Genomic DNA, 25,465 nt, shown 5'->3' on the forward strand with positions numbered 1-25,465 from the left:
CTGGAGGACCTGGAGGAAGGAGTTGGGCGCTGGGACCCATTCATCAGCTGCAGCTTGTGAAACTGCACCTCTTCTAAGCCTCGCACCCCATGAACCTGCAGCGGGTAAGGAAGGCTCGGGCAGTGCTGAGGAGGGGGCCAGGCCCACGGGAGCCCCAGCAGCTCCCAGCCCAGTGCACGAGGAAAAGTTGCCCTGGGTGGGTGGCCAAGGTCTTGTCTAAGACTGGTCCCCAGGAGGGAGCTGCTCCCCTGCTCCCAGGGGGCAGAAGAGTCTGAGTCCGGCCTCACGAGGGCACCGCGTCCTCCTTTCACCTGCAGCGTGCCTGCCATCACTCAGGAAGGCTGTTTCTGTAGCTTCTCTAGGACACAGCCACAGCTTCCACCTCTTCCCCAAATCCTCCCCTGCCCAGCACCTTAATACAGGCCTGAGAGCATGGCAGGAACCTGCAGGTATACCCTCCTCCAGGCCTCCCTGCCCTGCTTAGACCGGCAAACAGCTGGAATCCAGAAGCTGGAGTCGAGGATGGAATTTTTTTTTTGTCTGCATTGGCTCTTCGTTGTGGCATGCGGGATCTTTCTGTTGCGGCGCTCGGGCTTCTCTCTTGTTGTGGCGTGCGGGTTTTTCTCTCTCGTTGTGGAGCACGGGCTCCAGGGTGCGTAGGCTCTATGGTTTGCGGCACACGGGCTCTAGTTGACGTGTGTGGGCTCAGTAGTTGCGGCGCGCAGGCTTAGTTGCCCCGCGGCATGTGGGATCTTAGTTCCCTGACCAGGAATCGAACCCACGTCCCCTGCATTGGAAGGTGGATTCTTTACGAATGGACCACCAGGGAAGTCCCCACTGAGGATGGAATTTATCACAGTTCCGATTTTTAAACTAAAGGGCCTATGATGGAGAAAAGGGGGCAAGAGACCCCCTCAGAGTATGTGGTTTCCTCTAACAATTTCCTGTGCCACTATTTCCACAGGAGGGGAGGCCCTGAAGGTCTACGTCACTGAGAAAAGGTGGAAGGTGGCTGGCAGGGCGTACCCGCTCACCGCTGTCCTCACACCGGGAGACTTTGCATGTGCTGGGCTCCTCAGGATTTGCCTCCCCTCCAACATGCCCTACAACCTCAGATCAGGAGTGGGGAGCTTCCAGAAAAGATAGAAGGAAGTCCAAGAGTTGAGGGTGGTGGGCAAAGCCACCCGAGAGGAGAGGAGCCCATGGGACCAAGAGACCCTCTCCTGGTCTACAGAGCCTTCTTGTAACACCCCGTCAGGAAACCACCTGTACACCATGCACCATCACAGGCTGCCTCGCAGCCCCTTCAAGGGATCGAGGGTCAGCACTCACTTTGCTGCCAGGTCGGAGATCATCTGGTCAAAGTCATGTCCGTGCTGCCATCCGTGACGGCCCTCAGTCTGGCCAGGGATCGAAGCCCTGAAACTCTCTCCAGGTCAGTCTACAAGTGCATCCTCCCATCCACCACCCTGCACCCACCCCATCACACAACCCTGCCCCTCACCAACTCTGACACACCCTCCCTGGAGGGCACTATACTCCCTGAAATAAGCTAGACGCAGGAAGACAAACATTGCATGATCTACTTGATATGTGGAATCTAAACAAGTCAAACTTCCCTGGTGGCGCAGTGGTTAGGAATCCGCCTGCCAACGCAGGGGACGCGGGTTCAAGCCCTGGTCCTGGAGGATCCCACATGCCGTGGAGCAACTAAGCCCACGTGCCACAACTGCTGAAGCCCATGTGCCCAGAGCCTATGCTCTGCAACAAGAGAGGCCACTGCAGTGAGAGGCCCACGCACCACAATGAAGAGTGGCCCCCACTCGCTGTAACTAAAGAAAGCTGGCGTGCAGCAACAAAGACCCAACGCAGCCAAAAATAAATGAATAAAAACAACAAACTCTGTGGAGCTAAAACATAATTTAAATAAATAAATAAATAAAATTAAAAAGTCAAACTCATAGGAGCAGAGTAGCCAGGCTCAGGGAGTGGGGGAAATGGGGAGATGTTGGTCAAAGGGCACAAACTCAGTTATAGGATGAGTAAGTCCTAGAGACCTAATGTACAGCATGGTGACCACAGTTAGCAATAATGTATGATGTACTTGAAATCTGCTAAGAGAGTGGATCTCAAATGTTCTCATCACACACACACAATGGTAACTATGTGAGGTTGATAGGGATAGAGAAGGATAATTAAATGGTTAATTTAGAAATCCCACTAGGGGATTAAAGACAGAAAAGGAATTTTAAGAGAGTCTGGGAGACTGTTGTAAGCTAATGATACTCAAGAAAAGGATCCAGTAATCTAGCAACAATCTACTCTACCTTGAAGGAACACCAGGCGCATTCAAGTGCCAGGCACACTCAAGCCACAAATCCTGATAGTTAAAACACAACACAATAGGGAACTCCCTGGCGGTCCAGTGGTTAGGGCTCTGCACTTTCACTGCCGAGGGCCCAGGTTCAATCCCTGGTCGGGGAGCTAAGATCCCACAAGCCATGTGGCGTGGCCAAAAAAACAAAAAACACCCCACAAGACTATAGATATGGGGTCTATGTCTTGTTACATGAAGTCGGGGAGTTAATGGTCCCTGAAAAGTATCATTTCTGCATGTAGCCAAGACAGGACTTTGTATAGGTGAAAGGGTGAAGAAACTAGGTGAAAGGGGACATTATACCAAAACCTGAGATTAATTACCATATTTTAGTATATGTCACCACCCTAATATACATAGGATTTAAATAGCACCATGACGGTCTCAGACCATATAGGGTTAAAGGAGGAACTAATGATGTAAGCCTTGATGTCTACCCAAGAATGAAGAAAAAGGTGGTCTTCTCCCCTCCTCACTTTTTCTTTGATTATAAAAATGGAGCCCTCTTTGCTCTCGGGGCTGCGTTCCCTTGCCCGCCCGCTTGTCTCTCTCACAACTGTCCTATGCTAATAAACTCACTCTTTGAATGCCACTTTACCTCACGCTGAATCCTTTCTGCATCAAAACAAAAGAACCTGAGCTTCAGTAAGTCCTGACACCAGGTGAGCAGTTTCAATGAAAAGACAGTGGGCTCGAGTCCCCTCCTAAGTAAGGGGTCATGGGTTCAAGTCCCAATCTGAGTTCTGGCTGGGTTCAAGTTCCATCTGAGAATGAGTGCGGTTTCAAGGTGATGGATACGTTAACCAGCTTAATTGTGGTAATCATTTCACAATCTATACGTATATCGAAACATCACATTGCACACCGTACAAATATAATTTTCATTTGTCATACATACCTCATTAAACCTGGGGGGAGAGGGGAACAACAAAACAAAACCCTGATGTACCCTGACCCCTTCCCTCTTTCCCTGGCCAGTCCCCTTCCAGACAACCTGCTCCCCTATCCTGTTCCTTTCACCACACCCTTCTCCCTTCCTGCTGAAATGTGCAAATCTCACATAAAATCAAACAGCTGATTCTTCGTCTCCCTCTCAATCTCCCCCAATTCTCAGTGCTATTCTCAGCTAAGTGTCAGGAAGAAAGCAATTATTAACCCTGCTCAGAGGGGCTTGCATTTTTGAATAGGTACTTTTTAACCTAAATGAATCTTTTTTAAAAATAAATTTATTTATTTATTTATTTTTGGCTGCGTTGGGTCCTCGTTGCTGCGCGTGGGTTTTCTCTAACTGCAGTGAGCGGGGGCTACTCTTCGTTGCGGTGGCTTCTCTTGTTGTGGAGCATGGGCTCTAGGCGCGCGGGCTTCAGTAGTTGCATCACACGGGCTCAGTAGTTGTGGTGCACCAGCTTAGCTGCTCCGCAGCATGTTGGATCTTCCCGGACCAGGGCTCGAACCCGTGTCCCCTGCATTGGCAGGCGGATTCCTAACCACTGCGCCACCAGGGAAGCCCAACCTAAATGAATCTTTAATTCAAGGGGGAGTTGTGTTTTTGTATATCTGTTTTTGAGTGTTTCTGCTTCTAGGACACTCCTCAAGGGCAGCAATACTAGGACCTCCATTCTAGATGAACTGGCCTAAAGGAGGGGCTTCCTTTCTGCCTCTCTGGCTTCTCACTGAAGCCTCAAACACTATTATGGGTAGACTTACCTTGGGAAGCTCACTAAAAACAGAATCCAGGGCCCCACTCACCATCTCACTCAGTGTATAAGCCAGAGTCCTTATAATTGCCTGTAAGGCCTCACCCATCCAGCCTCCTGCTGCTGCCCTATCTCCCTCATCATTCGCCACATGGCTCCCTCTACTCCAGCTAAACTGGCCTGTCCTCGTGTTCCTTGAATGTATCCTGCATGTTCCCACCTCAGGTAAGGGCCTTTGCATTGGCTGTTCTCTCTGCCTGGGACACTTGTCCCTGCGGCTCCCTCCCTCAGCCTCTTAGGCCTTTGCTCAATGGTACCCTCTCAGGGAGGTCTTCTAAAGTTCTGCACCCAATTCCAAAGGGTGCAGTGTTCCCCACCACCAAGCAATTCTCCAGATACCAGCTGGGTGTCCTATAATTCAACTGAATTCTGATCCTATTGTTACCAAGCTCGGTTCATTTTCCCAACACGCAGCAAGCCAAGCACTGAGATGCCGAGGTTTGCAGCAAAGAGTTTACTCACAAGGCAGCCAAGCAAGGAGACGGCAGAACGAGTCTCAGATCTGCCTCTCCAAAGGGATATTTATGGGATAAAGAAGCAGGATGGGACTTCCCTGGTGGCGCAGTGGTTAAGAATCCACCTGCCCATGCAGGGGACACGGGTTCAATCCCTGGTCCGGGAAGATCCCACATGCCGCAGAGCAACTAAGCCCATGCGCCACAACTACTGAACTTGTGCTCTAGAGCCTGCAAGCCACAACTACTGAGCCCATGTGCTGCAACTACTGAGGCCCGTGCGCCTAGAGCCCGTGCTCTGCAACGAGAAGCCACCACAATGAGAAGCCCGCGCACTGCAACAATGAGTAGCCCCCGCTCGCCACAACTAGAGAAAGCCCGTGTGCAGCAACAAAGACCCAACATAGCCAAAAATAAATAAAATAAAATAAATTAATTAAAAAAAAAAAGGGGTTTCTCTCGTGGTGCAGTGGTCGAGAATCCGCCTGCTAATACAGGGGACATGGGTTCGAGCCCTGGTCTGGGAAGATCCCACATGCCACAGAGCAACTAAGCCCGTGTGCCACAACTACTGAGCCTGCGCTCTAGAACCCGTGAGCCACAACTACTGAGCCCACGTGCCTAGAGCCCGTGCTCCAGAACAAGAGAAGCCACTACAATGAGAAGCCTGCACACCGCAACAAAGAGTAGCCCCTGCTCGCCGCAACTAGAGAAAGCCCACACGCAGCAACAAAGACCCAACACAGCCAAAAATAACTAACTAAATTAATTAATTAAAAAAAAAGAAAAGAAGCAGGGTGGCCTTAGTTAGGCATGGGGAAGGGGTGGCTGCAGGTAGGGAAAAGTGAGGTGTTCTGCTCAGGCATACCTGAATTACATGCTTCTTCATGAGATGCATGTTCAAAAGTTAGTTCAGATCATTAGCATGATCTGAGGGTGGAGTTTCCAGTGCTCTGACATCAAAAAGTCATTCATCCGACACTTGTGCAGGCCCAGTTCTAGGGTCAGTGGTCTCAACCAGTCTTAATGAAATTGAGCGGAGCCCTGCAAGGCCGTCCCAGTGGCAGGCCCCTCCATGTTCCCCCACCTCCGTCTTAGTTTCTCAAGTTTCAGAAAAGAGACTCAAGCAATTAATCATTTAAGAAAGGGCAAAAGCAGGGGAACTCCCTGGCAGTCCAGTGGTTGGGACTCGTGCCATGGCCTGGGTTTGATCCCTGGTCAGGGAACTAAGATCCCACAAGCCGCATAGCGCAGCAAACAAACAAACAAAAAAGGGGCAAAAGCAGGAACTAAAAGTTCCATCAGAAGGAAGTCACACGCCCTGCAGCCCTCAACCCAAATTTTGAATATAAAAACTTTCCCCCCCAAACCATGGGGGAGTTTGGGGTTTTTGAGCACAAGGCATCGTTCTCCTTGCTTGGCCCTGCGATAAACCTTTCTTTGCTCCAAACCTCATTGTTTCAGTTCATTTAGCCTCACTGTGTGTTGGGCACGCAAACTTTTTAAAATTTATTTATTTTATTTATTTTTGGCTATGTTGGGTCTCTTGCTGCACGCAGGCTTTCTCTAGTTGTGGTGAGCGGGGGCTACTCTTTGTTGCGGTGTGCGGGCTTCTCATTGCGGTGGCTTCTCTTGTTGAGGAGCACGGGCTCTAGGCACAGGGGCTTCAGTAGTTGTGGCGCACAGGCTTCAGCAGGTGTGGCTCGCGGGCTCCAGCAGTTGTGGCTCGTGGGCTCTAGAGCACAGGCTCAGTAGTTGTGGCACACGGGCTTAGTTGCTCTGCAGCATGTGGGATCTTCCCGAACAAGGGCTCAAACCCGTGTCCCCTGCATTGGCAGGCAGATTCTTAACCACTGCGCCACCAGGGAAGCCCCACGCAAACTTTTTTAACAAGCTGTTCCCTTACCTGCTGTTCTGTAAGACAAGCTCAAGAATTTCTGTTAGTCACCAGTTTCTGTTAACCCATTGGGGCAGAGTTTCCCTATCTACTGAGAGATAGCATCAGATTCCACAGCTTAAGGGGTCAGTCCTACAAGACTGCCTTCCCTTGCCCCCCGTACGCACACACACTTCAGAGGGCAATCCTGAGTCCAGGTCGTCACCTGTGCTTCTGACCAACTGGCTACAGATTGGAGGTTTCAACAGTCCCCTCCTTTTGATCAATTAAGTTACTAGAGTGGCTCGCAGAACTCAGAAAAAAACATTTTACTTGCTATATGACCAAGGATATAACTGAGGATGTAACTCAGAACAGCCAGATGGAAGAGGTGCATAGGGCAAGGTATGGGGAAAGGGCTTGAATGAAGCTTCCAAGTTCTGCAACAGGCCACTCTCCCGCAGCTGCACGTGTTCATCAACCTGGAAGCTCTCCAAACCCCTTCCTTTTGGGTTTTTATGGAGGCTTCATTACACAGGCATGAGTAATTAAATCACTGGCCATATATAATTGATTAAACCTCTGGCCCCTTCCCTATCCCCAGAAGTCAGGAGGATGAGACTGAAAGCTCCAACCATCTAATCACAGGGTTGTTTCTCCTAGCAACCAGCCCCCATCCTTAGGTGTGGCCCCAAAGTCACCTCATTAACATAACAAAAGACACCTTTGTTGCTCTCATTTCGTAGGAAATTCCAAGGATTTCAGGCGCTCTGTGCTGAACAGTGGATGAAGACCAAATGTATGTTATAATCATATCATCACACCTTCCCTGGACATTCTACCGAGAAAGTTGTCACCCTCTCAACACTTCCCATTCCCTTCCCAGTTTGATCATCCTCTTTAGCATTCATCACTCATTTCGTATATGCTTTTCTTTTTATTTTTTAAATTTTTTTTATAACTTTGGCAGCAGTGTGGTGGATTGAGTTATGCAGAGAGTGAGAGAGAGACAAGTTAATCAGTTATTTTGATTTCAAACTGAGAAATGATGTTTTTTTTAAATTTTATTTATTTATTTATGGCTGTGTTGGGTCTTCATTTCCGTGAGAGGGCTTTCTCTAGTTGTGGCAAGCGGGGGCCACTCTTCATCGCGGTGCGTGGGCCTCTCACTATCGTGGCCTCTCTTGTTGCGGAGCACAGGCTCCAGATGCGCAGGCTCAGTAATTGTGGCTCACGAGCCTAGTTGCTCCGTGGCATGTGGGATCTTCCCAGACCAGGGCTCGAACCCGTGTCCCCTGCATTGGCAGGCAGACTCTCAACCACTGCGCCACCAGGGAAGCCCAGTATTTGCTTTTCTTATTTACTGTGATGACTGTTTCTCCCACTAGAATGTTAAGTTCCACTCTGGTACTGTTGAAATAAAACTTTACAGGCTCAAGATAGAGCCAATGCAGCCCTGGGTGCCAGGCCTGCAAACCGAAACTTAGGTAACTTTCATATCCCTGTAATGCTCCACTTGACCAGAAGCACAGTATGTCCAGTTAGCCAATCCCCAAATGCCAAGCCAACTCTGGGCTTATTTCCTTCTTCCTTCTCACCTCAAACAAGGTTGAATATGTGGCCCGAGCCCATCAGATATTTTCTGTTTCTCTCTTCCTTGTTCTTTATTTTTCATCCTATAAAAGCCTCCTGCCTTCCACCCCATTTTGTGGTTCTCTGGAGACTGTCTGCTTCACGAAGTGTTAAAATTTATATCACCTGAATTGTCTTCTTTAACATTTTATCAGTATAAATTTTTGTCTGTTTTATTCACTGCTGTCTCCCCAGCTGGTAGAACAGTTCCTGGCACATATATGGCACTTAATAAGTATCATATTAGTGTGTGAAATAAAATTCATATTTATGACAAGAAAAAAAATTTTTTTTTGGCTGTGTTGGGTCTTTGTTGCTGTGCATGGGCTTTCGCTAGTTGCGGTGAGTGGGGGCTACTCTTCATTGTGGTGTGCGGGCTTCTCATTGCGGTGGCTTCTCGTCACAGAGCACAGGCTCTAGGCATGCGGGCTTCAGTAGCTGCAGCATGTGGGCTCAGTGGTTGTGGCATGCAGGCCCTAGAGCATGCGGGCTTCAGTAGTTGTGGCCTGTGGGCTCAGTAGTTGTGGCTCATGGGCTTAGTTGCTCCGCAACATGTGGGGTCTTCCTGGACCAGGGATAGAACCCAGGTCCCCTGCATTGGCAGGCAGATTCTCAACCACTGCGCCACCAGAGAAGCCCAAGAAAAATGTGAACATAAAAATTCTTCTCTGCCCTTTGGTCTCCCCTCTCCCCACCGCACTGTGCATTGTGTATCTGCATTATGCATTGACCAAACCTCCCCACTCAGCAGAAATACCTACTCAACCATAAACAGCAACATTCTCCTAGCACAAATAGACAACTCCTTAAAAAATTACGTTCCTTCTTGATCTTATAAAGGGTCACATGACCCACTGTGATGGTGCTCAAATCTGGAATTATGTAAACTGTCAATAATACATCATTTAATGTACAGCCCTCCGTCTCAAAAAACTTATATAAACTGTGTCTTGACTTCTAAAGGGTGGAACAGTTCTCAGAACTTTCTGAGATGCTCCTCCCAGGTTATTATCCTCAAATTTGGCTCGAATAAAATTTTCCAGGGACTTCCCTGGTGGCACAGTGGGTAAGACTCTGCACTCCCAATGCAGGGGGCCCGGGTTCGATACCTGGTCAGGGAACTAGATCCCTCCTGCATGCCGCAACTCAGAGTTCACATGCCACAACTAAGGAGCCTGCCTGCTGCAACTAAGACCTGGCACAACCTAAATAAATAAATAAATATTTTTTAAGAATAAAATAAAAATTTCCAGTTCTCTCTTAGATCAACTGATCAGTTTTTCGTCAACAGTGAATAACTGGATCTCATGTTACTGTCAACAAAAAATTAATCAGTGGTCAATCTAAGACATGGAAAATTTTACTCAAGCCAACCTGAGGCTTATAACCCAGGAGACAGTCTTTCAGGAAGTTCTGAGGACTGTTCTGCTTGTTAGAGGTCAAGGCACAGTTATATAAGTTTTTGAGACAAAGGCTTATACATCAAAGTAACATATTGACAGTTTACACAGTCCAACAAGGAGAGTAGTGGGTCATCGTGATTGCTTACAGGATTGAGAAACAAATGTTATCTCCTAGGAGTTACTTTGCTGGTGCCAGGAGGAAATCGCTTTTTTTTAATCTTTGTCAAGTAGGCATTTCTGTGTCTTCTTAGGGGATCTAGTTGATGTATAATGCAGATGCCCAATGCACAATAAAAGGGAGGGGGTAGTGGCTCAAATGGGCAGAGGGAGAATTTTGTTTTCCTTTTTTTATTTTGAGAATTTTATGTTTAAATGTTTTCTTGTCCTGCCTTAAAAACAATTTTATTTCATCATTATCCTCATGCAATCCTATGAGCACGCTGTTTCATTCATTCCACTACTACTCTGCCAGGCCCCATGCTGTGGGCTAGCCAGCAGTGACCATGATACAGATACACAGCCCCTTCTCTCATGGGCTTCACAGGGCTTTGAAGTAGGCAGAAAATAAGCCAACGCATATATACAGTAATAATTGTAACAAGCAATAAACAGAACCAAAATTAAAACAGAGTCGGGAGGTCAGAAGGGGGCGCACTCACACCCTAACACGTAACTGAACCCAACAGGAAGAGGCTCTTCTTCCCTAGCAAGAACTCAGCCGACGAGACTGTCAGGACTTCGCCAATAAAAAGCCGCTAAAGTTCAAACTCCCAATCCCTCCAATGGACTCTTTGTTTACTACAGTCCTCCCAATTTCCTTTTCCCCTCTTTAAAAGAGCTCTCCTCTACTTGCTATGCTGGGACCTGCACCTGGCTTGCTATGGTTGCAGACCTGTTAACTGTATTTCTTTACTGATCTCGAATAAACCCACTTTTGCTGGAGAGATAACTGGCAGCCTATTTGTTTTAGGTCAACATAACAAACTCTGATAAGGCTAGAAAGAAAATACAAAGTGCTCCATACCAGGTGCTTCGCATATGTCATCTCAGTTTCTACTCACAAGGAAATCCTGAAACATCTGTTACAAGGAAACTGAAACACAGAGAGAAGTACTCTGTCCGAGCTCTCAGGTTCAAACGCAGATCTGCTTCACTCCAAACCCTAAGGTCACTTGGGTCTCCCTTACCTTTGATTCCTAGAGAGGAAGTTAGTTACACTCTTCAGCCACAGGCCAAAAGGCAACTAGAAGTTTGGAGGCATGAGTGTCAGACGTTTGAAACCCTTCCCTGGAGGAAGCATATTACCTGGATTTTGGGATAAGACTCAGGGGGAGGGCATAGGACAGGTTAAGATTTCACTCTCCCAGGAAGGGAAAACCTGAGAATTTAGTCTACATTTGAAGCCAAAGAGAAGAGATGCTGACGCTGTTCCCTTCCTCTCTTCCAGGCTCCATGCTAAAACGCTCACATACACTATGTCTTATGTGAAGAATTTCACTGCTATCATCCCCATTTTACAGATGAGCACACTTGCAACCAAGCAGGACCCTTTGGGGCCCTCCCAGAACACACCTCCTCCCCATGTCCTCTGCCTACCTTCTGTCTGTAGAAAAACTTTAGCCTCCTGGGCCTTCCCCGAGTACCAAAGAGTAAATTTAATCAGAGAAGTGAGAAAATGCAGAAAGGAAAACACTCAAACAAGACAAAATAATAATAGTTCAGCCATTAAACAAAGTCAAGGCCCTTTAGCTCCTCCTCAGGGGCTACAGATAATATTCTGAGCCGTGTCCTTTGAGCTGTTTTGCACATACTGAGACCCTCACCAGATGGAGGCACGTAGACCCCAGACTGGTTGGAACCAGAAAGCTGACGATGCTGACTCCCACCAGCCAATGAGAAGAATGTCTGGAGCTGATCACACACCCCACAACCCCGCTCCCTCACCCTGTCTTTAAAAACCTTTCCCTGGGAACTCCGTGGCGGTCCAGTTGTTAGGACTTGGTGCTTTCACTGCCCTGGGCCCGGGTTCAATCCCTGGTCAGGGAACTAAGATCCCTCAAGCTGTGTGTCGTGGCCAAAACAAATAAATAAAAAAATAAAAGAATGACATAGCCGTTGCAGGTATGACAAAAACTGGCTAGAACCGATCAGGCCCAAGATGGAGGAAGATTCAACTTCCAGGAGACCTTGAACCTCATTATACACTAGCATATGCAAATGACATGCCCACAGGTGCCAGGACAGTTCTGAGGCTGACCACAGGAGGCCAAAAAGTGGGCAGGGACCCAATTCCTGGAAATCCCCGCCCCTTCCCCTAAGCAGTTAGAATGCTCCTCCCACTTGCCTAAGAAATTACCCAGCCGATAAAAACTAACCACCCTAACCACTCCATATTTCCGGGCCACTCTCCCCTTTTGAGATGGATTGCATTCTGCTTACGGAGTGTATCTCTCTAAATAAATCCACTTCTTTCCTATCACTTTGTGTCTCACTGAATTCTTTCGGCAACCAGACAGAAAAAACCTGAGCTTCCTTAAGTCCTGAGACCAGGTGTGCGATCTCCATTAAAAGACAGTGGGTTCGAGTCCCAGCCCATGGGGTCCAGTCCCATCTGAGCTGTGCTGTTTCAGTTCGGTAACATACGGAGACTCCAAGCAATTGTCACTTGCTCACAAATGGTTCTTGTTCCTCTAAGCCACTATGATTAACTACATTTTATGTTCATTTTGGCTCACCCTGGGTCTGGAAAAACCTCTGCACACAAGACAGCAGGACTGACGCTCAGTTCTCTGACCAAGGGATACTCACACGGAGCCTCATACCTGAAGACAGCCGAGGAAGCGGAAACGTTGTCATATGATGAAGAATTACAGAGAACTAACTTCCCCAAGGTGGCAGGGAGCCAAGACTAAAACTCACGTCCGTCCTGGCTTCATAATTTATGCCAAGGGGTAGGGGACACGGTCTGGGTGACCCAGGCTGAGTAGACGAGAGGTCCAGGCCTCCTTCTCCTGCTCCCGGGGTGACCCGCTTCCCGCCCGCTCCGCCTCGCGTACAGCCAGCGTCCCCAGAGGCTAGTGAGCGCACGCGCAGAGCAGAACGTGCAGAGGGGCATCAGGTATCAGGTTCCGTGTCCGGGCGCCCAGCAGCCCGCAGCCACAGCGCCCAACCAAGCCGTGAACGGCAGCATGTCAAGGGGTCGCAGCAGCGGCGGCCGCTGGCCACCAGCTCCAGTAAGGCGGCTAAAGGCGCGTGCGGCTGCGGCCAAGTACAGGAGCGGCGCACACCGGCGCCGCACTCCCCTTAGAGCGGAGGTACCGCGATTCTTCCCAGCACTTCCGGTGAATTCCCGGGCCGCCAGGGCCAGCCGGAAATGGAAGGGCACAATGTACCGAGCCGGCTGGGGCCGGAAAGTGGCTACGCAAGGCGCCACCATTAGCGGTCAGGGCCGGAAGGAGAGGCAGGGCGCCGCCATGACGGGTTGGGCCTAAAGGGAACGGGGCTGCCTGTCTGCTCTGCGACCGGGAAAATCCGAGGCAAGGAGGGCTGGGCTGGGCGCCGCCATGACAACCTGATACCGGAAAAGGCGGGGCTATCTTTCCTCATTGATCCTCCTCCGGCATCGGCCTCAAGATGTGAGTAGCGGGAGCCCCTACTCCGTACCTGCCCCCGTATTCTTTCTCTTCCCCAGTGATCTGGACTTAGGCCAGGACTCCGGGAAGAAGGATTGGCCTCTCTGTTCCCTGGAGATCCGAGCCTTAGGATTCAGCGCTGTCCTTCACGAGCCCCAGTTCTCCGCGTGTTCAGGCCCCGCCCTCTGAGCGTTTAGGCTCCGCCCCTCTTTCGGGTGATAAGGAAGGACTTTCAGGTCCAGGCTCTCAACACCTGAAGACTTGACCCCCAAAACCCCGGGTCTCGTCCCTGACCCTGCAACCCTACGACTCCAGACTTCTGCCAGGACCTCTAGGACTCCTAGAGCCGTCCTTTTAGAGCTCCAGGTTCCTCCCCCTGGATCATCTGACTTTACCTTTTGAAACTTCCGGGTCTGTCGAGTATCTCAGACCTCACCTATAGGGCCCACAGACTTGTTCTTAGACACCACTGATCTCACGCTGGAGTTCCAGACCTTGTTCCCAAGAACTTGAAGAGCTTATCTGTAGGACCCTCCAGATTTACCCCAGAGCCCCAGCCTCACCCAGGGCTTCCAGATCATGCCCCTAGGACCCTGAGACCCACCCCAGGACCCCCAAACCTGCCCCAGGGCCTCAAGTCTCACTTTCAGTACCCCTGTCTTCAGGTCTCATCTCTAAGACCCTCTGGTCAAGAGACCCTTCCCCAGGACCGAAGACCTCACCCCTTGGACCTCTAACCCTCACTTTTAGGGCCTTCGAACTCATTTAGGGCTCCCAGGTTCTCTCGGAAAACTCTAGGTGTTACTTCTAAGGCCCTAAGCCTTCTCTGCATGATTCCCAAGCCTAAACTGGCAGATACCTAGACTCCCAGACCCTTCTTCCAGGACCTCCACAGCCTGCCTTGGAATAATCAGACCTTTTATGCAGGACCTCCACTATCTCCCCAGAAGCTTCCAGCCTGCTCCACAACCCCCAAGGCTCATGCCTTACCTCTCTACCTCCCTGGCCTTATCCCAGGACCCTTCAGACTCTGAGATTTGCCCAAGACCCCATAGATATACTGTATATCTGTTTAGGTACTGTATACATTAAAAGTATATATACTGTATACTCACTCTGGGGTGAGTCTACACCCCAGACTCGGATCAGAACTCCCTTTCTTGCCTACTGCCTGGAATTATCCTCAGACTGTCACGTCCCACAGGCAGGCAGCCCTGGAGATCACTGCTCGCTACTGTGGCCGGGAGCTGGAGCAGTATGGCCAGTGTGTGGCAGCCAAGCCTGAGTCATGGCAACGAGACTGTCACCACCTTAAGATGAGCATTGCGCAGTGCACGTCCGCCCAGTGAGTGTGGGCAAGTACGGGGCAGGTTGCGGGGGGGGGAGGTGGGCAGTGGGGTGGAAGTCTCCCTGGGCCTGAAATGCCCTGCCCCTGCAGCCCAGTCATCCGGCAGATCCGCCAGGCCTGTGCGGAGCCTTTTGAGGCCTTTGAGGAATGTCTTAGACAGAACGAGGCAGCCGTGGGCAACTGCGCAGAACATGTGCGCCGCTTCCTGCAGTGTGCTGAGCAGGTGCAGCCGACACACACACCCTCTACCGCAGAGGTAAGACAGCGGCTCAGCATCTCATCCCACCCCTTCATCTTTCTAGCTGCTCAGAGTAAAGACCTTGGGGTCAGCCTCAGCCCCACGCAGACCTTTACCATGCATCCCGCTTCCAGAACATCAGAACGTGTTCCCCTCTTACCCATTCCATAGTCCCTGCTTTAGTCCAGCCATCTCCTCCACCCCTCCACAGCCAAGATACCTGCCCCAGCCTTCTCCCTGGTCTCCCTGAATCCCCTCTTACCTTGCCTCCGTGCGGTGGCCAGAGAGAACATTTAGGAACTGAAAACTAGTCACATTACACCTTTGCTTAAAGCTCTTCAGTGACTTCTCATCCACACTGAGAACAAAATCCCAGGTTCCTGCTGGTTCTCTGTGTTCTTCCCCAGGCTGACCTGATCCACCTCCTCCCTTACCCACTCTCCCTTTCTCTTCCTCACTGCCTCTCAGCTGTATGGGCAATGGGGGTAAGGATGGGGCAAAAAAGTCTTAACTGTTTTTAATGTATACAGTACCTAAACAGATTTACAGTATATCTATGGTATTAAAATGTCATGGATGGGTGCAATTTTTTAAAAATGTCTAAAAAGACTCCTCGTGGGGGCAAAAGGTTGAGAAACGCTGGTTTAGATGTTTACTGTCTCCCCCACTGGCCTGGAAGCTCCAAAGGCAAAAGACACATCTTTCACCAGCTCCCTCTCAAGCCCCTCTCATTTGCCCCTCTCTCGGTTCCTGGGGCCCCATCTTCTCTATTCGCACCCAGAAGAGAAGCCTTCTCTTGGACCTCCATGCTGTCTGTCTTGGACCTCCATGCTGTCTGTCTTACCTCAGTCAGTCCATTCTCCGTGAAGGTCCCAGAGTGATCCCAAAGGAACTCTGACTGCGTACTGCTTCATGGCTCGCGTTGACCAGGCCAAGTCTACACTCCGGCACAGCCTCTCGGGCCCTGCAGGATACGGCCTTTGGCCCTATCTCTACCCGACATCCACCTCAAGCTCTGTGTTTCCTGCCCCAGTGAACATGCAATTACTCGAATGCCGGTCTCTCCTGCTGCCAGGCTTTTATCTCACTGTTTCCCTCTGCCGGGACTGCCCTTCCTATTCCATCTGGCTAATTCTTATTCCAGCTTCAATGTCACCTCCCTCAGAAAATCCCATCATGGCCCATCTCCATCCTCCCAAGATGCCTGTGCTCCCTCCACTATGGCTTGTATTTTACTGCCTTGTAACTGCTTCCCTCCCATCGCCTGTTTCAGAGGCGTTCTTGGCTAAAGACTGGGGAAATGCCCTTCTACCAGGCTCTGTAGACATTGGGTTTTTTTTTTTTTTTTAATAAGGCACAGATAAGTGAAAGGTTCAGGTTCCAAGAGCAGACACCAGTGAGATGGACTTTCAGAAAATATTCAGTAATGATTGCATACTGTTCACACTAGTTTATTAATTCTGTTTTGGTGATACTTCTTGCAAGTTTTTTGAGCATCTGAACAAAGACCCCACCTTCCTATCTTAGGGCCAGTTGCTCCCTCCCTCATGGAATGAGCAACCAAGGCTCTCCCTGGTCTTCCTGGGGTCACCCCTGTCCTGCCCCCCGCTACTCTCTGTCTCCCCGCTGGTAGCCAAAGGAGCTTTTAAAAAGGGAAATTGGGTCACATCTGTCCCCTTCAAAGCCTGTGGTTTTCCAGTGCGCTCGGAGACATTAAGCCCACACCCGGCTCCTCCTCACTGTGCGCTCCTTCCCGGTGACGGCATCCCAGCCGCAGCTTTCCCTCTCTGACTGGGGGCAGTGAGATTCAGGCCTCCTCTCTTCTCTAGTCTCCACGATAGCAAGCACACAGGCTCATCTCATAAAACATGGTATAAAGACGTCTCACGTTGACGCAGCTGACAGCGTGAAGTGCTGCTCGTACCTCCCTCTCCGCACACCTCTGCTCTGTACCCTGATGTAGTTTTCTTCATAGGATTCACCCGCTGACACATTTTTGTTCACTGGTTGTCTGTCCCTCCCTAGAGTCAGAGATGTGTGTCTGCTGCATCCACTGCCAGGAAATTCTAAGAATTTTTCACATGATCTGAATTTTTAAATTGTCATCAATTTGTTCTTAATATCCTCGTATTATCTTAAGGTCTGTCAAACCTGTAACAAAGGCCCCTTTTTCATTTCTCTCTTTTTTTCTTTTGGCTGAGCCATGTGGCTTGTGGGCTCTTAGTTCCCACCTGGGCCCTCGGCAGTGAGAGTGTGGAGTCCTAACCACTGGACCGCCAGGGAATTCCCCCCTTTTTCATTTCTTTTTTTAATTTATCTTATTTATTTATTTTTGGCTGCGTTGGCTCTTTTTTTTTGCTGCGCCTGGGCTTTCTCTAGTTGTGGCGAGCGGGGGCTACTCTTCCTTGTGGTGGGCGGGCTTCTCATTGCGGTGGCTTCTCTTGTTGCGGAGCGCAGGCTCTAGGCACGTGAGCTTCAGTAGTTGTGTCACACAGGCTCAGTAGTTGTGGCACACGGGCTTAGTTGCTCCGCGGCATGTGGGATCTTCCCGGACCAGGGCTCGAACCCGTGTGCCCTGCATTAGCAGGTGGATTCTTAACCACTGCGCCACCAGGGAAGCCCCCCTTTTTCATTTCTGACATGGGTTATTTGTGTCTTCTTCCTTTTTTTCTTGGTGAGTCTTGACAGGAGTTTATCAATATTATTAATCTTTTCACAGAATCTGCTTTTGGCTTTGTTGGTGCTCTTTATTTCTTATATTTGTTTTTAATTTTTCTTGTGTGTGCCAGGCACACAAGAGGTGCTAGTAGATGTCGATGTGGCTTTTTTCTGTAGGCACAGCCACTTCCTGCCTCCTGAGGACCCTTCAGACCGTAGGAGAACTGGACATGAGTGACTGCACTTGATGCCTCCACCCCTGAAGAATGGCCAGGTGGCGTCCTGAGGGCTGTGGACATGGGCCTGGCTTCCCTGGACATCAAGACTCACAATAAATAAAGACTATACCAGGCTTTGGTTCCTGCCTTCAGCACCTGCGGGGCCCTGTTCCCCAGCTTCACCTAGTGTGCCAAGGAGGGGCCTGGGGCATGGGGCAAGCTGCTCTGTCTGTTCACCAGGGTTAAGGCGACCCCTCTTCCCCCCTCAGCTCTGCCAACATCAATCTCCTGTCTCCTGCCGCACGGATACGGAGAAGGGCTCCTTCTCACTTTAACTCTAGCATTTACAAGTCTTCACTGAGTGTTTCCTGGAGGCTTAGGGGGCAATAAATAACACACCTCCTTCCCTCTTGAGTTCAGAACCAGTTGAGCAATAGACATGGGCATGAGGCAGTGCAGGTGAAAACACTGGCTCTTGTGTTGAAAAGAGCTGCATTGACGGATGTGGCTTAGTTTGCTGCACTGGACTTCTCTTCTGTCTTGGTTTGCATCCTTCCAGAGTCCAACCCGGAGAATTTGAGTGCAGGTAGTATCTGGGGGCATGATTCCAGGAACACTCGTAGGGAAGTGGAGAGGTGTGACAGAGAGGAAGGCAGCCAGTAAAAGGTGCATTACCAAGCCGGTCACTGCTGTGGGCAACTGAGGCTCAGTCCCACCTGGGACTTCTGGGAGACGGCACAGAACATACCTCAGTTCTCCCGTCCCAGGGGCAAGGAAGTTGGGGTGTATGTACACCAACTCCCCATCTGACATTGAGGGATGTTTTCATGGGCATTGACTGCCCTATGCGTGGTCGAGTGCCCTCCTGCCACCAAGAGAGGGCCCTGAGCAGAGAGCAGTGGGAAGTCAAGTGAGCAGCCTTCAGCACACAGGAGAGGGTGCTGAGTGGATCGGGTAGGTACCAGCAGTGGTTGCTGCAGCTTCTTAATGTTGCTCTGCAGGATTACAGGCTCCGTGGGCATAGCTGGTTGATCTGTCTTCCTGCAGGGGCAGGTCCTAAAGGGCAGAGGAGGGTAGACAGGCAAGTATGCCGAGAGAGAGAGAGAGAGAGCCCAGAGCGTGCACCCAGCTTCACCATTCAGATAAGTTGCCCTGCCCTGGAGCGTAATCCAGACTTACAGAAACTGGAAGTGACTGGTCAGCGCCGACCGGCCTGGCCATTTGAAATCTAAGGCTTGTGCTCTGGCTTGGCAAAATGAGCTGGGGGTCTCTCCTGGGGATTTGACACCTAAAACAAAGGAAGTTGTTGGTTGGCTTAGCAGCCAGGGTGGGAGTCCTATGCAGTCAGGGTTGCAGGGGCCCTTGGATGCCATGTGGCCCAAACAAGAAAACCCAGGTTGTGGAGAGAGGATTGTCATCAGTTCCTGCGGTCCCTGGAAGGGCTGCTTGGGTCCTGGTGGCTTTCTGTTCCCAGCTCCAGTTTCCTTGGGCTGTGGATCGAGCCCTCAGACTTCTGTGTATGTTTTCAGCCAACCTGTCTTTACTTGAGTAAGCTAGGGTGGGGTTCTCTCCATGTGACTGAAAGAAGTGATAAGAGCAGACAAAATGGAGGTGGAGACCACGTTTTAGAACATCTCTAACAGGCCTGTCTTCCACTAGGCTAGACCAGCTTCCTTATATGGTGGGTCTCAGGGGTCCACGAGAGCAAAAATGGAAACAACGTCACCGCATTTACCACATTCTACTAGTTGAAGTAAGTCATGAGGCCAACCCAGACTCAAGGCCCTGGAGACTCTGCCTCTTTTTTGGCGGGAAAGGGACTCCACCTCTTGATGGCGTTTGCCTGTGAAGAATTCTTGCCCATATTTACCCATAAAAACTTCATAGTTTCTACTCTTGCGTCTGTTTGGGTAGAATGTATTTTTCTAAGAATTTTTTCACATGATCTTAATTTTTAAATTGTCATCAATTTGTTCTTAATATCCTCATATTATCTTAAGGTCTGTCAAACCTGTAACAAAGGCCCCTTTTTCATTTCTCTCTTTTTTTCTTTTGGCTGAGCCATGTGGCTTGTGGGATCTTAGTTCCCACCCGGCCCCTCGGCAGTGAGCGTGTGGAGTCCTAACCACTGGACCGCCAGGGAATTGCCCCCTTTTTCATTTCTGACATTGGTTATTTGTGTCTTCTTCGTTTTTTTCTTGATGAGTCTTGACAGGAGTTTATCAATATTATTCATCTTTTCACAGAATCTGCTTTTGGCTTTGTTGGTGCTCTCTATTTCCTATATTTGTTTTTAATTTAAATCTCTTCTTTATTATTACCTTCTTTTCTTGGATTTAATTTTCTGTTTTCTACCTTTTTGAATGTTTAGCTCACTGACTTTCAGCCTTTTCCCTTTTCTAATATATGCACTTTTTCCCCAAAGCATGGCTGTTTTGCTTTTTTCATTGATCTCAGATTATTTACACATTTAAAACTGTATTTTTAAATTTCTAAACATATGGGGATTTTTCTAGTTATCTTGCCTAATTGCAATTGGGTTGAGAACATATTTTATATGATTTCATTCTTCTGAAATCTGTTGAGACTTTCTGGCTTGGCATATGGTCAGTTTTTGTTAATGTGCCATATGTGCTTGAATCCTTGGCTCATGATGCATTATCTTAGCTTGGATTCCCCCCAAAACAGACTTTGAGACAAGGGTTTGGGAGATGATCCCAGAAAGCACTGGTAGAGCTGTGGGAAGTGAGGCAGGGAAGGGAAGGCAGCACATCAGAGGTGCATTTGCAAACAAGGTATCACTGTGGGAAACAGCTTCATTCTCTGGGCAACTCTGGGAAGCAGTGGAAATAGGCTTCCCACTCTCGTGGTGAGGGCATCTGTACACCCTTCATTTGGTTGAGGGCTACTTAAGGGGATGGGTTTTTTTGTTTTTTGTGGGGTCTTTTGTTTTTTTTTAGTTTGGCCTGTGGGAGTTTGGTTCCCTGACCAGGGATCGAACCCGTGCCCCCTGCAGTGGAAGCGCAGAGTGTTAACCGCTGGACCGCCAGGGGAGTCCCAAGGGGATGGATTTTTAATTCCCTGCCACTTCCCGCTTGCCACACACCAGGCAGAGTGGGCTCTGGTGGAGAGGAAGCTCTCCAGCAAAGATCAGCTGCCTTGCCTGCTTCACCCACTGGGTTCACTTCTGTGGCCGCCGCCTGTGGCCACAGCTGCCATTGCTGCCCTCTGTCACGGCTGCCATTGCTGCCCTCTGTCACGGCTGCCATTGCTGCCCTCTGTCACGGCTGCCATTGCTGCCCTCTGTCACGGCTGCCGCAGCAGCCAGCGTCATCCTGACCACCTCTGCTGCCTGTCGCTACTGATGCCATCACCACCTCCCACCGTAGCCACCATTGGTGGAGGTGTTAAAACAACAAGAATGCCTTCAAAATGCTTGACTCCGCTCGCAAAGAATGGCTACATTCAACCCAGGAGGCCGATGAGAAGTGGTGGGCGTGAAGGCGGGGGAAGCATTGGGAAGAGTGTGGGGAGGGACAGACGGCAGTGTTGGGGGGACGTGTGTGGGTGCTGAAGGGGTTGAGTGAGCTGATAACGTCAGGATTCTGAGGAGGCAGAATTCCAGTCAAGGCTTCAGAGCCGCAAAGTTCGGCTCTGGCGGCACAGGGGCTTGGGCAGCTCCTTGGCGGGTGGTAGCAGTGGCCTAGCGGTTCCTCCTGGCCCTGTGAATGTCGGGGACCAGGTCCGGGGAGGATGGCGCCCTAGAGCCCAGCCTCGCTGGGGTAGGGGCGGGAGGGGACGGGGTGGGGACCGGCCATGTCGGAGGTCACCCGAAGTCTGCTGCAGCGCTGGGGTGCCAGCTTTAGGAGAGGCTCCAACTTCGACTCTTGGGGCCAGCTGGTGGAGGCGATAGAGGAGTATCAGATATTAGCAAGACACCTACAAAAAGAGGCCCAAGCTCAGCACAGTAATTCTGAATTCACCGAAGAACAAAAGAGAATCATGGGCAAAATGGCAACATGCTTGGAATTACAAAGTGCAGCTTTACAAGCCACACGGTACCAAGAAGAATTTAAACTGGAGGATCTGAAGAAGCTAGAACCAATCCTAAAGAATATTCTTACATATAATAAAGAATTCCCATTTGATGTTCAGCCTGTCCCCTTAAGAAGAATTTTAGCACCTGGTGAAGAAGAGAATTTGGAATTTGAAGAAGATGAAGAAGAGGGTGGTGCTAGAGCAGGGTCTCCTGATGCCTTTCCTGCTAGAGTTCCCCATACTTTATTACCAAGGTTGCCATCAGAACCAGGAGTGACGTTACTCACTATCAGAATTGAGAAAATTGGCCTGAAAGATGCTGGGCAATGCATTGATCCCTATATCACAGTTAGTGTAAAAGATCTGAATGGCATAGATGTAACTCCTGTGCAAGATACACTGGTGGCTTCAAGAGAAGAAGATATGTATGTTCATTTTAATGTGGACATGGAGCTCCAGAAGCATGTTGAAAAATTAACCAAAGGTGCAGCTATTTTCTTTGAATTCAAACACTACAAGCCTAAAAAAAGGTTTACCAGCACCAAGTGTTTTGCTTTCATGGAGATGGATGAAATTAAACCTGGGCCAATTGTAATAGAACTATACAAGAAACCCACTGACTTTAAAAGAAAGAAATTGCAATTGCTGACCAAGAAACCACTTTATCTTCATCTGCATCAAACTTTGCACAAGGAATGATCGTGACATGAATACCCTGGAACTTCTGTGAATCTTACCACTCAGTAGAAACCATCCTAGCTCTGTGTAGCCTAGTCACCCTTAAACAGGCAGGAAGCAAGCCGTACCCAGGCCAGCAGGCCAGAGTGAGTCCATTACAAAGCTGTAGCACAGAATTCAAAGTCCAGCACGTCACTGATGTAAAAGACTCCTTTGGATACAGGCTTATTGTAGATCTTGAAACGTTTTCACTTTTCTATTAATTGTGCAATGAATAGCCTCTTTTCTAATTTGCCACTACCCCTGCCCTGCTTCCTGGAACGACACTGTTGTGGGTGGAATGTGCTCACCTTCACACTTAATACAGCAATAAGAGTGTGCTAGAGTTTGCACACCTGTCCACTTCTGCTCCAACATGCTCTTCGGTTTTTCGAGTTAATGTCAGACTTTGGGTTGATGTGGGTAGGATAGTATGAAACTGTCTTTGAGAGGAATTGGACCAATTATGCTGCCCAAGGTCAGTCTGGAAATTTATAGGCTGCTCCTTGGAGACGGCCTTGATTCACCCTGATCTCATGGTTCTCCTGCTTAGAAATAGTGTGCCTTGGCCAAATCAGTATCCCATATGGGCGTGTTCGCAGGTTGTAGCTGTGATTTTTCCAGATGACCAGATTGTTTTTCTGAAAGTGAGCGTATTTTTAGTCATGTTGATTAGCTTCTTTCTACATCACATCGTACATCACTCTTTCTGATAGTGATTCTGGGGTTAATGATGGAACCATCTCAGAATAATTACGAATTCTTGGTGGGTTTATAATGTCTTCTAAATCATGTAATCTAAAAATAATTTGAGTCAGATGCTAACAAGATACCGCAGGGATAACTGCTGTTTTTCTGACAACTGATTGTGAAACCTTAAAACCTGCCTACCTCTTCTTATAGTGGTGAGTATGCAAATCTGGAGATATTCTATTTTTTTTTTATATAGGTAGATAGGCTTGCCATTTATTTCCTATGTAGATATACTGCCATTAATCCATATGGAAATATGCAGGTCATTAGCTTTTTAAAATTTGACTATTTACATTCTTTTGACTTAATAATGGGGCATAAATAAAACTTTCATAGTACACACGAGGTGGATATTTGATACACAGAACATTAAGATTGGGGGTGGGCATTCTGTGGGTTAGATGTGGGGCCCACATATTTAATATTCACTATTTTAAATGACCAATGCTAGCATGAGGGGAACGCAGCGCCAGTACTTGGCCTATTTTTAAACTAGTGTAATAAGCCTAGTCATACAGTTCAGTATGTTTGCTTTTTAAAGTAAGTAACCACAGTCAAGTTCTAGCCCTTGCACTTCAAGAGACCTAGTCTCCACTTTCAGTTGTCTGTTAGGTCAGTTCTGTTTACTATGATGGATGTTAAAAAACTATATGAGCCTGGAGAATTCTCAACCAAATTTAGTCTTGCCTCTCTCTTGATTAGTTTAATTCCAAAATGATTCCATCCACAGGAGCTTGAGGGGATGAAGAATTTGCCTCAATAAATTACTTTGTTGTTCACTCAACTCTTAGACTGTGAGTTGCCAGCCCACCTGCTGACCCCCGGACTGTAAGCTCCTCAGGGGGTAAGAACCACATGTTCGCCATGTCACGTACATTTTCTGAGGTGCTTGGCAGCGCTCTGTACCTTGTGGAGTACTCGGTACCTTCTGTTTGATGTTGCTGACAAGACCTAAAACTAATCCCTTAAAAAACCTACCATTAAAATGTAGCAAAACTGGAAGAAAAAAAAAAAAAAAAAGCCAGTCAAAGGTGTGTGAAGGTGAGGAGGAGGGTATGTGAAGAAGAAAGCAGAGTCTTCGAGGGTCATCATTTTCACCTTTGATGGTTGAACTGAGGATTTTGTGCTTGTCACTGAACATACTGACTTGGATGATAAAGATAATCACTTTTTTTTTTTTAATTTTTTTATTTATTTAATTTTGGCTGCGTTGGGTCTTTGTTGCTGCACACGGGCTTTCTCTAGTTGCGGCGAGCGGGGGCTACTCTTAGTTGCGGAGCAGGGGCTCTAGGCGCACAAGCTTCAGTAGTTGTGGCATGTGGGCTTCAGTAGTTGTGGCGCATGGGCTTAGTTGCTCCGTGGCATGTGGGATCTTCCCAGACCAGAGCTCGAACCCCTGTCCCCTGCATTAACAGGCGGATTCTTAACCACTGCGCCACCAGGGAAGCCCAAGATAATCACTATATTAATGGTAATAAATATTTCAGTCAGCACTTACCTTCAAAGGGTAAGCACCTCATTTATACCATCAGAAACTTTCAGGCAGAATGTGTGCAAATAGAAGCCAGATCTCTAAAGAAATTAATAATCTTGAAAGAAAGTAAGCTAGCTTTTTTTTTTTTTAAATTTTTATTTATTTATTTATTTATGGCTGTGTTGGGTCTTCGTTTCTGTGGGAGGGCTTTCTCTAGTTGTGGCAAGCGGGGGCCACTCTTCATCGCGGTGCGCGCGCCTCTCATTATCGCGGCCTCTCTTGTTGCGGAGCACAGGCTCCAGACGCGCAGGCTCAGTAGTTGTGGCTCACGGGCCCAGCCACTCCGCGGCATGTGGGATCTTTCCAGACCAGGGCTCGAACCCGTGTCCCCTGCATTGGCAGGCAGATTCTCAACCACTGCGCCACCAGGGAAGCCCAGTAAGCTAGCTTTTACACATAAAGTGTGCTGCTTTTCAAAAGTCCTGCTGCCACACCCTAGACCAATTAAATCAGAATCTCCTGGGGTAAGACCCAGACATGGGTATTTTTTTAAAAATACCGATTTTTGGGGGGCTTCCCTGGTGGCGCAGTGGTTGAGAATCTGCCTGCTAATACAGGGGACACAGGTTCGAGCCCTGGTCTGGGAAGATCCCACATGCCACGGAGCAACTAGGCCCGTGAGCCACAACTACTGAGCCTGCGTGTCTGGAGCCTGTGCTCCGCAACAAGAGAGGCCACGATAGTGAGAGGCCCGCACACCGTGATGAAGAGTGGCCCCCGCTTGCCGCAACTAGAGAAAGCCCTCGCACAGAAACGAAGACCCAACACAGCCAAAAATAAATAAATAAATAAATAAATAAATAAATAAATAAATATAAAATACCGATTT

General features: G+C 48.9%; 2 protein-coding genes across 2 annotated transcripts; both read left to right on the top strand.

Moving 5' to 3' along the window:
- Positions 1-12,953: 12,953 nt before the first annotated feature.
- Positions 12,954-17,728, top strand: CHCHD5 (coiled-coil-helix-coiled-coil-helix domain containing 5). Its single transcript, XM_036873105.1, has 4 exons — positions 12,954-13,135; positions 14,337-14,477; positions 14,571-14,736; positions 17,554-17,728. Coding segments are annotated over exons 1-4 (333 nt in total). The 5' UTR covers positions 12,954-13,133; the 3' UTR covers positions 17,578-17,728.
- A 3,682-nt stretch (positions 17,729-21,410) lies between these two features.
- On the top strand, positions 21,411-23,951 carry LOC118905982 (axin interactor, dorsalization-associated protein-like). Its single transcript, XM_036873103.1, has one exon. The coding sequence runs from the start codon at positions 21,411-21,413 to the stop codon at positions 22,329-22,331; it is 921 nt and encodes a 306-aa protein (XP_036728998.1). The 3' UTR covers positions 22,332-23,951.
- Positions 23,952-25,465: the final 1,514 nt, after the last annotated feature.

Source organism: Balaenoptera musculus, chromosome 13, assembly GCF_009873245.2.
Source record: "Balaenoptera musculus isolate JJ_BM4_2016_0621 chromosome 13, mBalMus1.pri.v3, whole genome shotgun sequence".
NCBI classification, from domain to species: Eukaryota; Metazoa; Chordata; class Mammalia; order Artiodactyla; family Balaenopteridae; genus Balaenoptera; species Balaenoptera musculus.

Coding starts and splice junctions, on each gene's coding strand:
- LOC118905982 (XM_036873103.1), top strand. CDS start 21,411: ATGTCGGAGGTCACCCGAAGTCTGCTGCAGCGCTGGGGTGCCAGCTTT.
- CHCHD5 (XM_036873105.1), top strand. Junction 14,478..14,570: donor GCGCAGTGCACGTCCGCCCA/GTGAGTGTGGGC, acceptor CTGCCCCTGCAG/CCCAGTCATCCGGCAGATCC. Junction 14,737..17,553: donor ACACACCCTCTACCGCAGAG/GTAAGACAGCGG, acceptor TTTTTTCTGTAG/GCACAGCCACTTCCTGCCTC.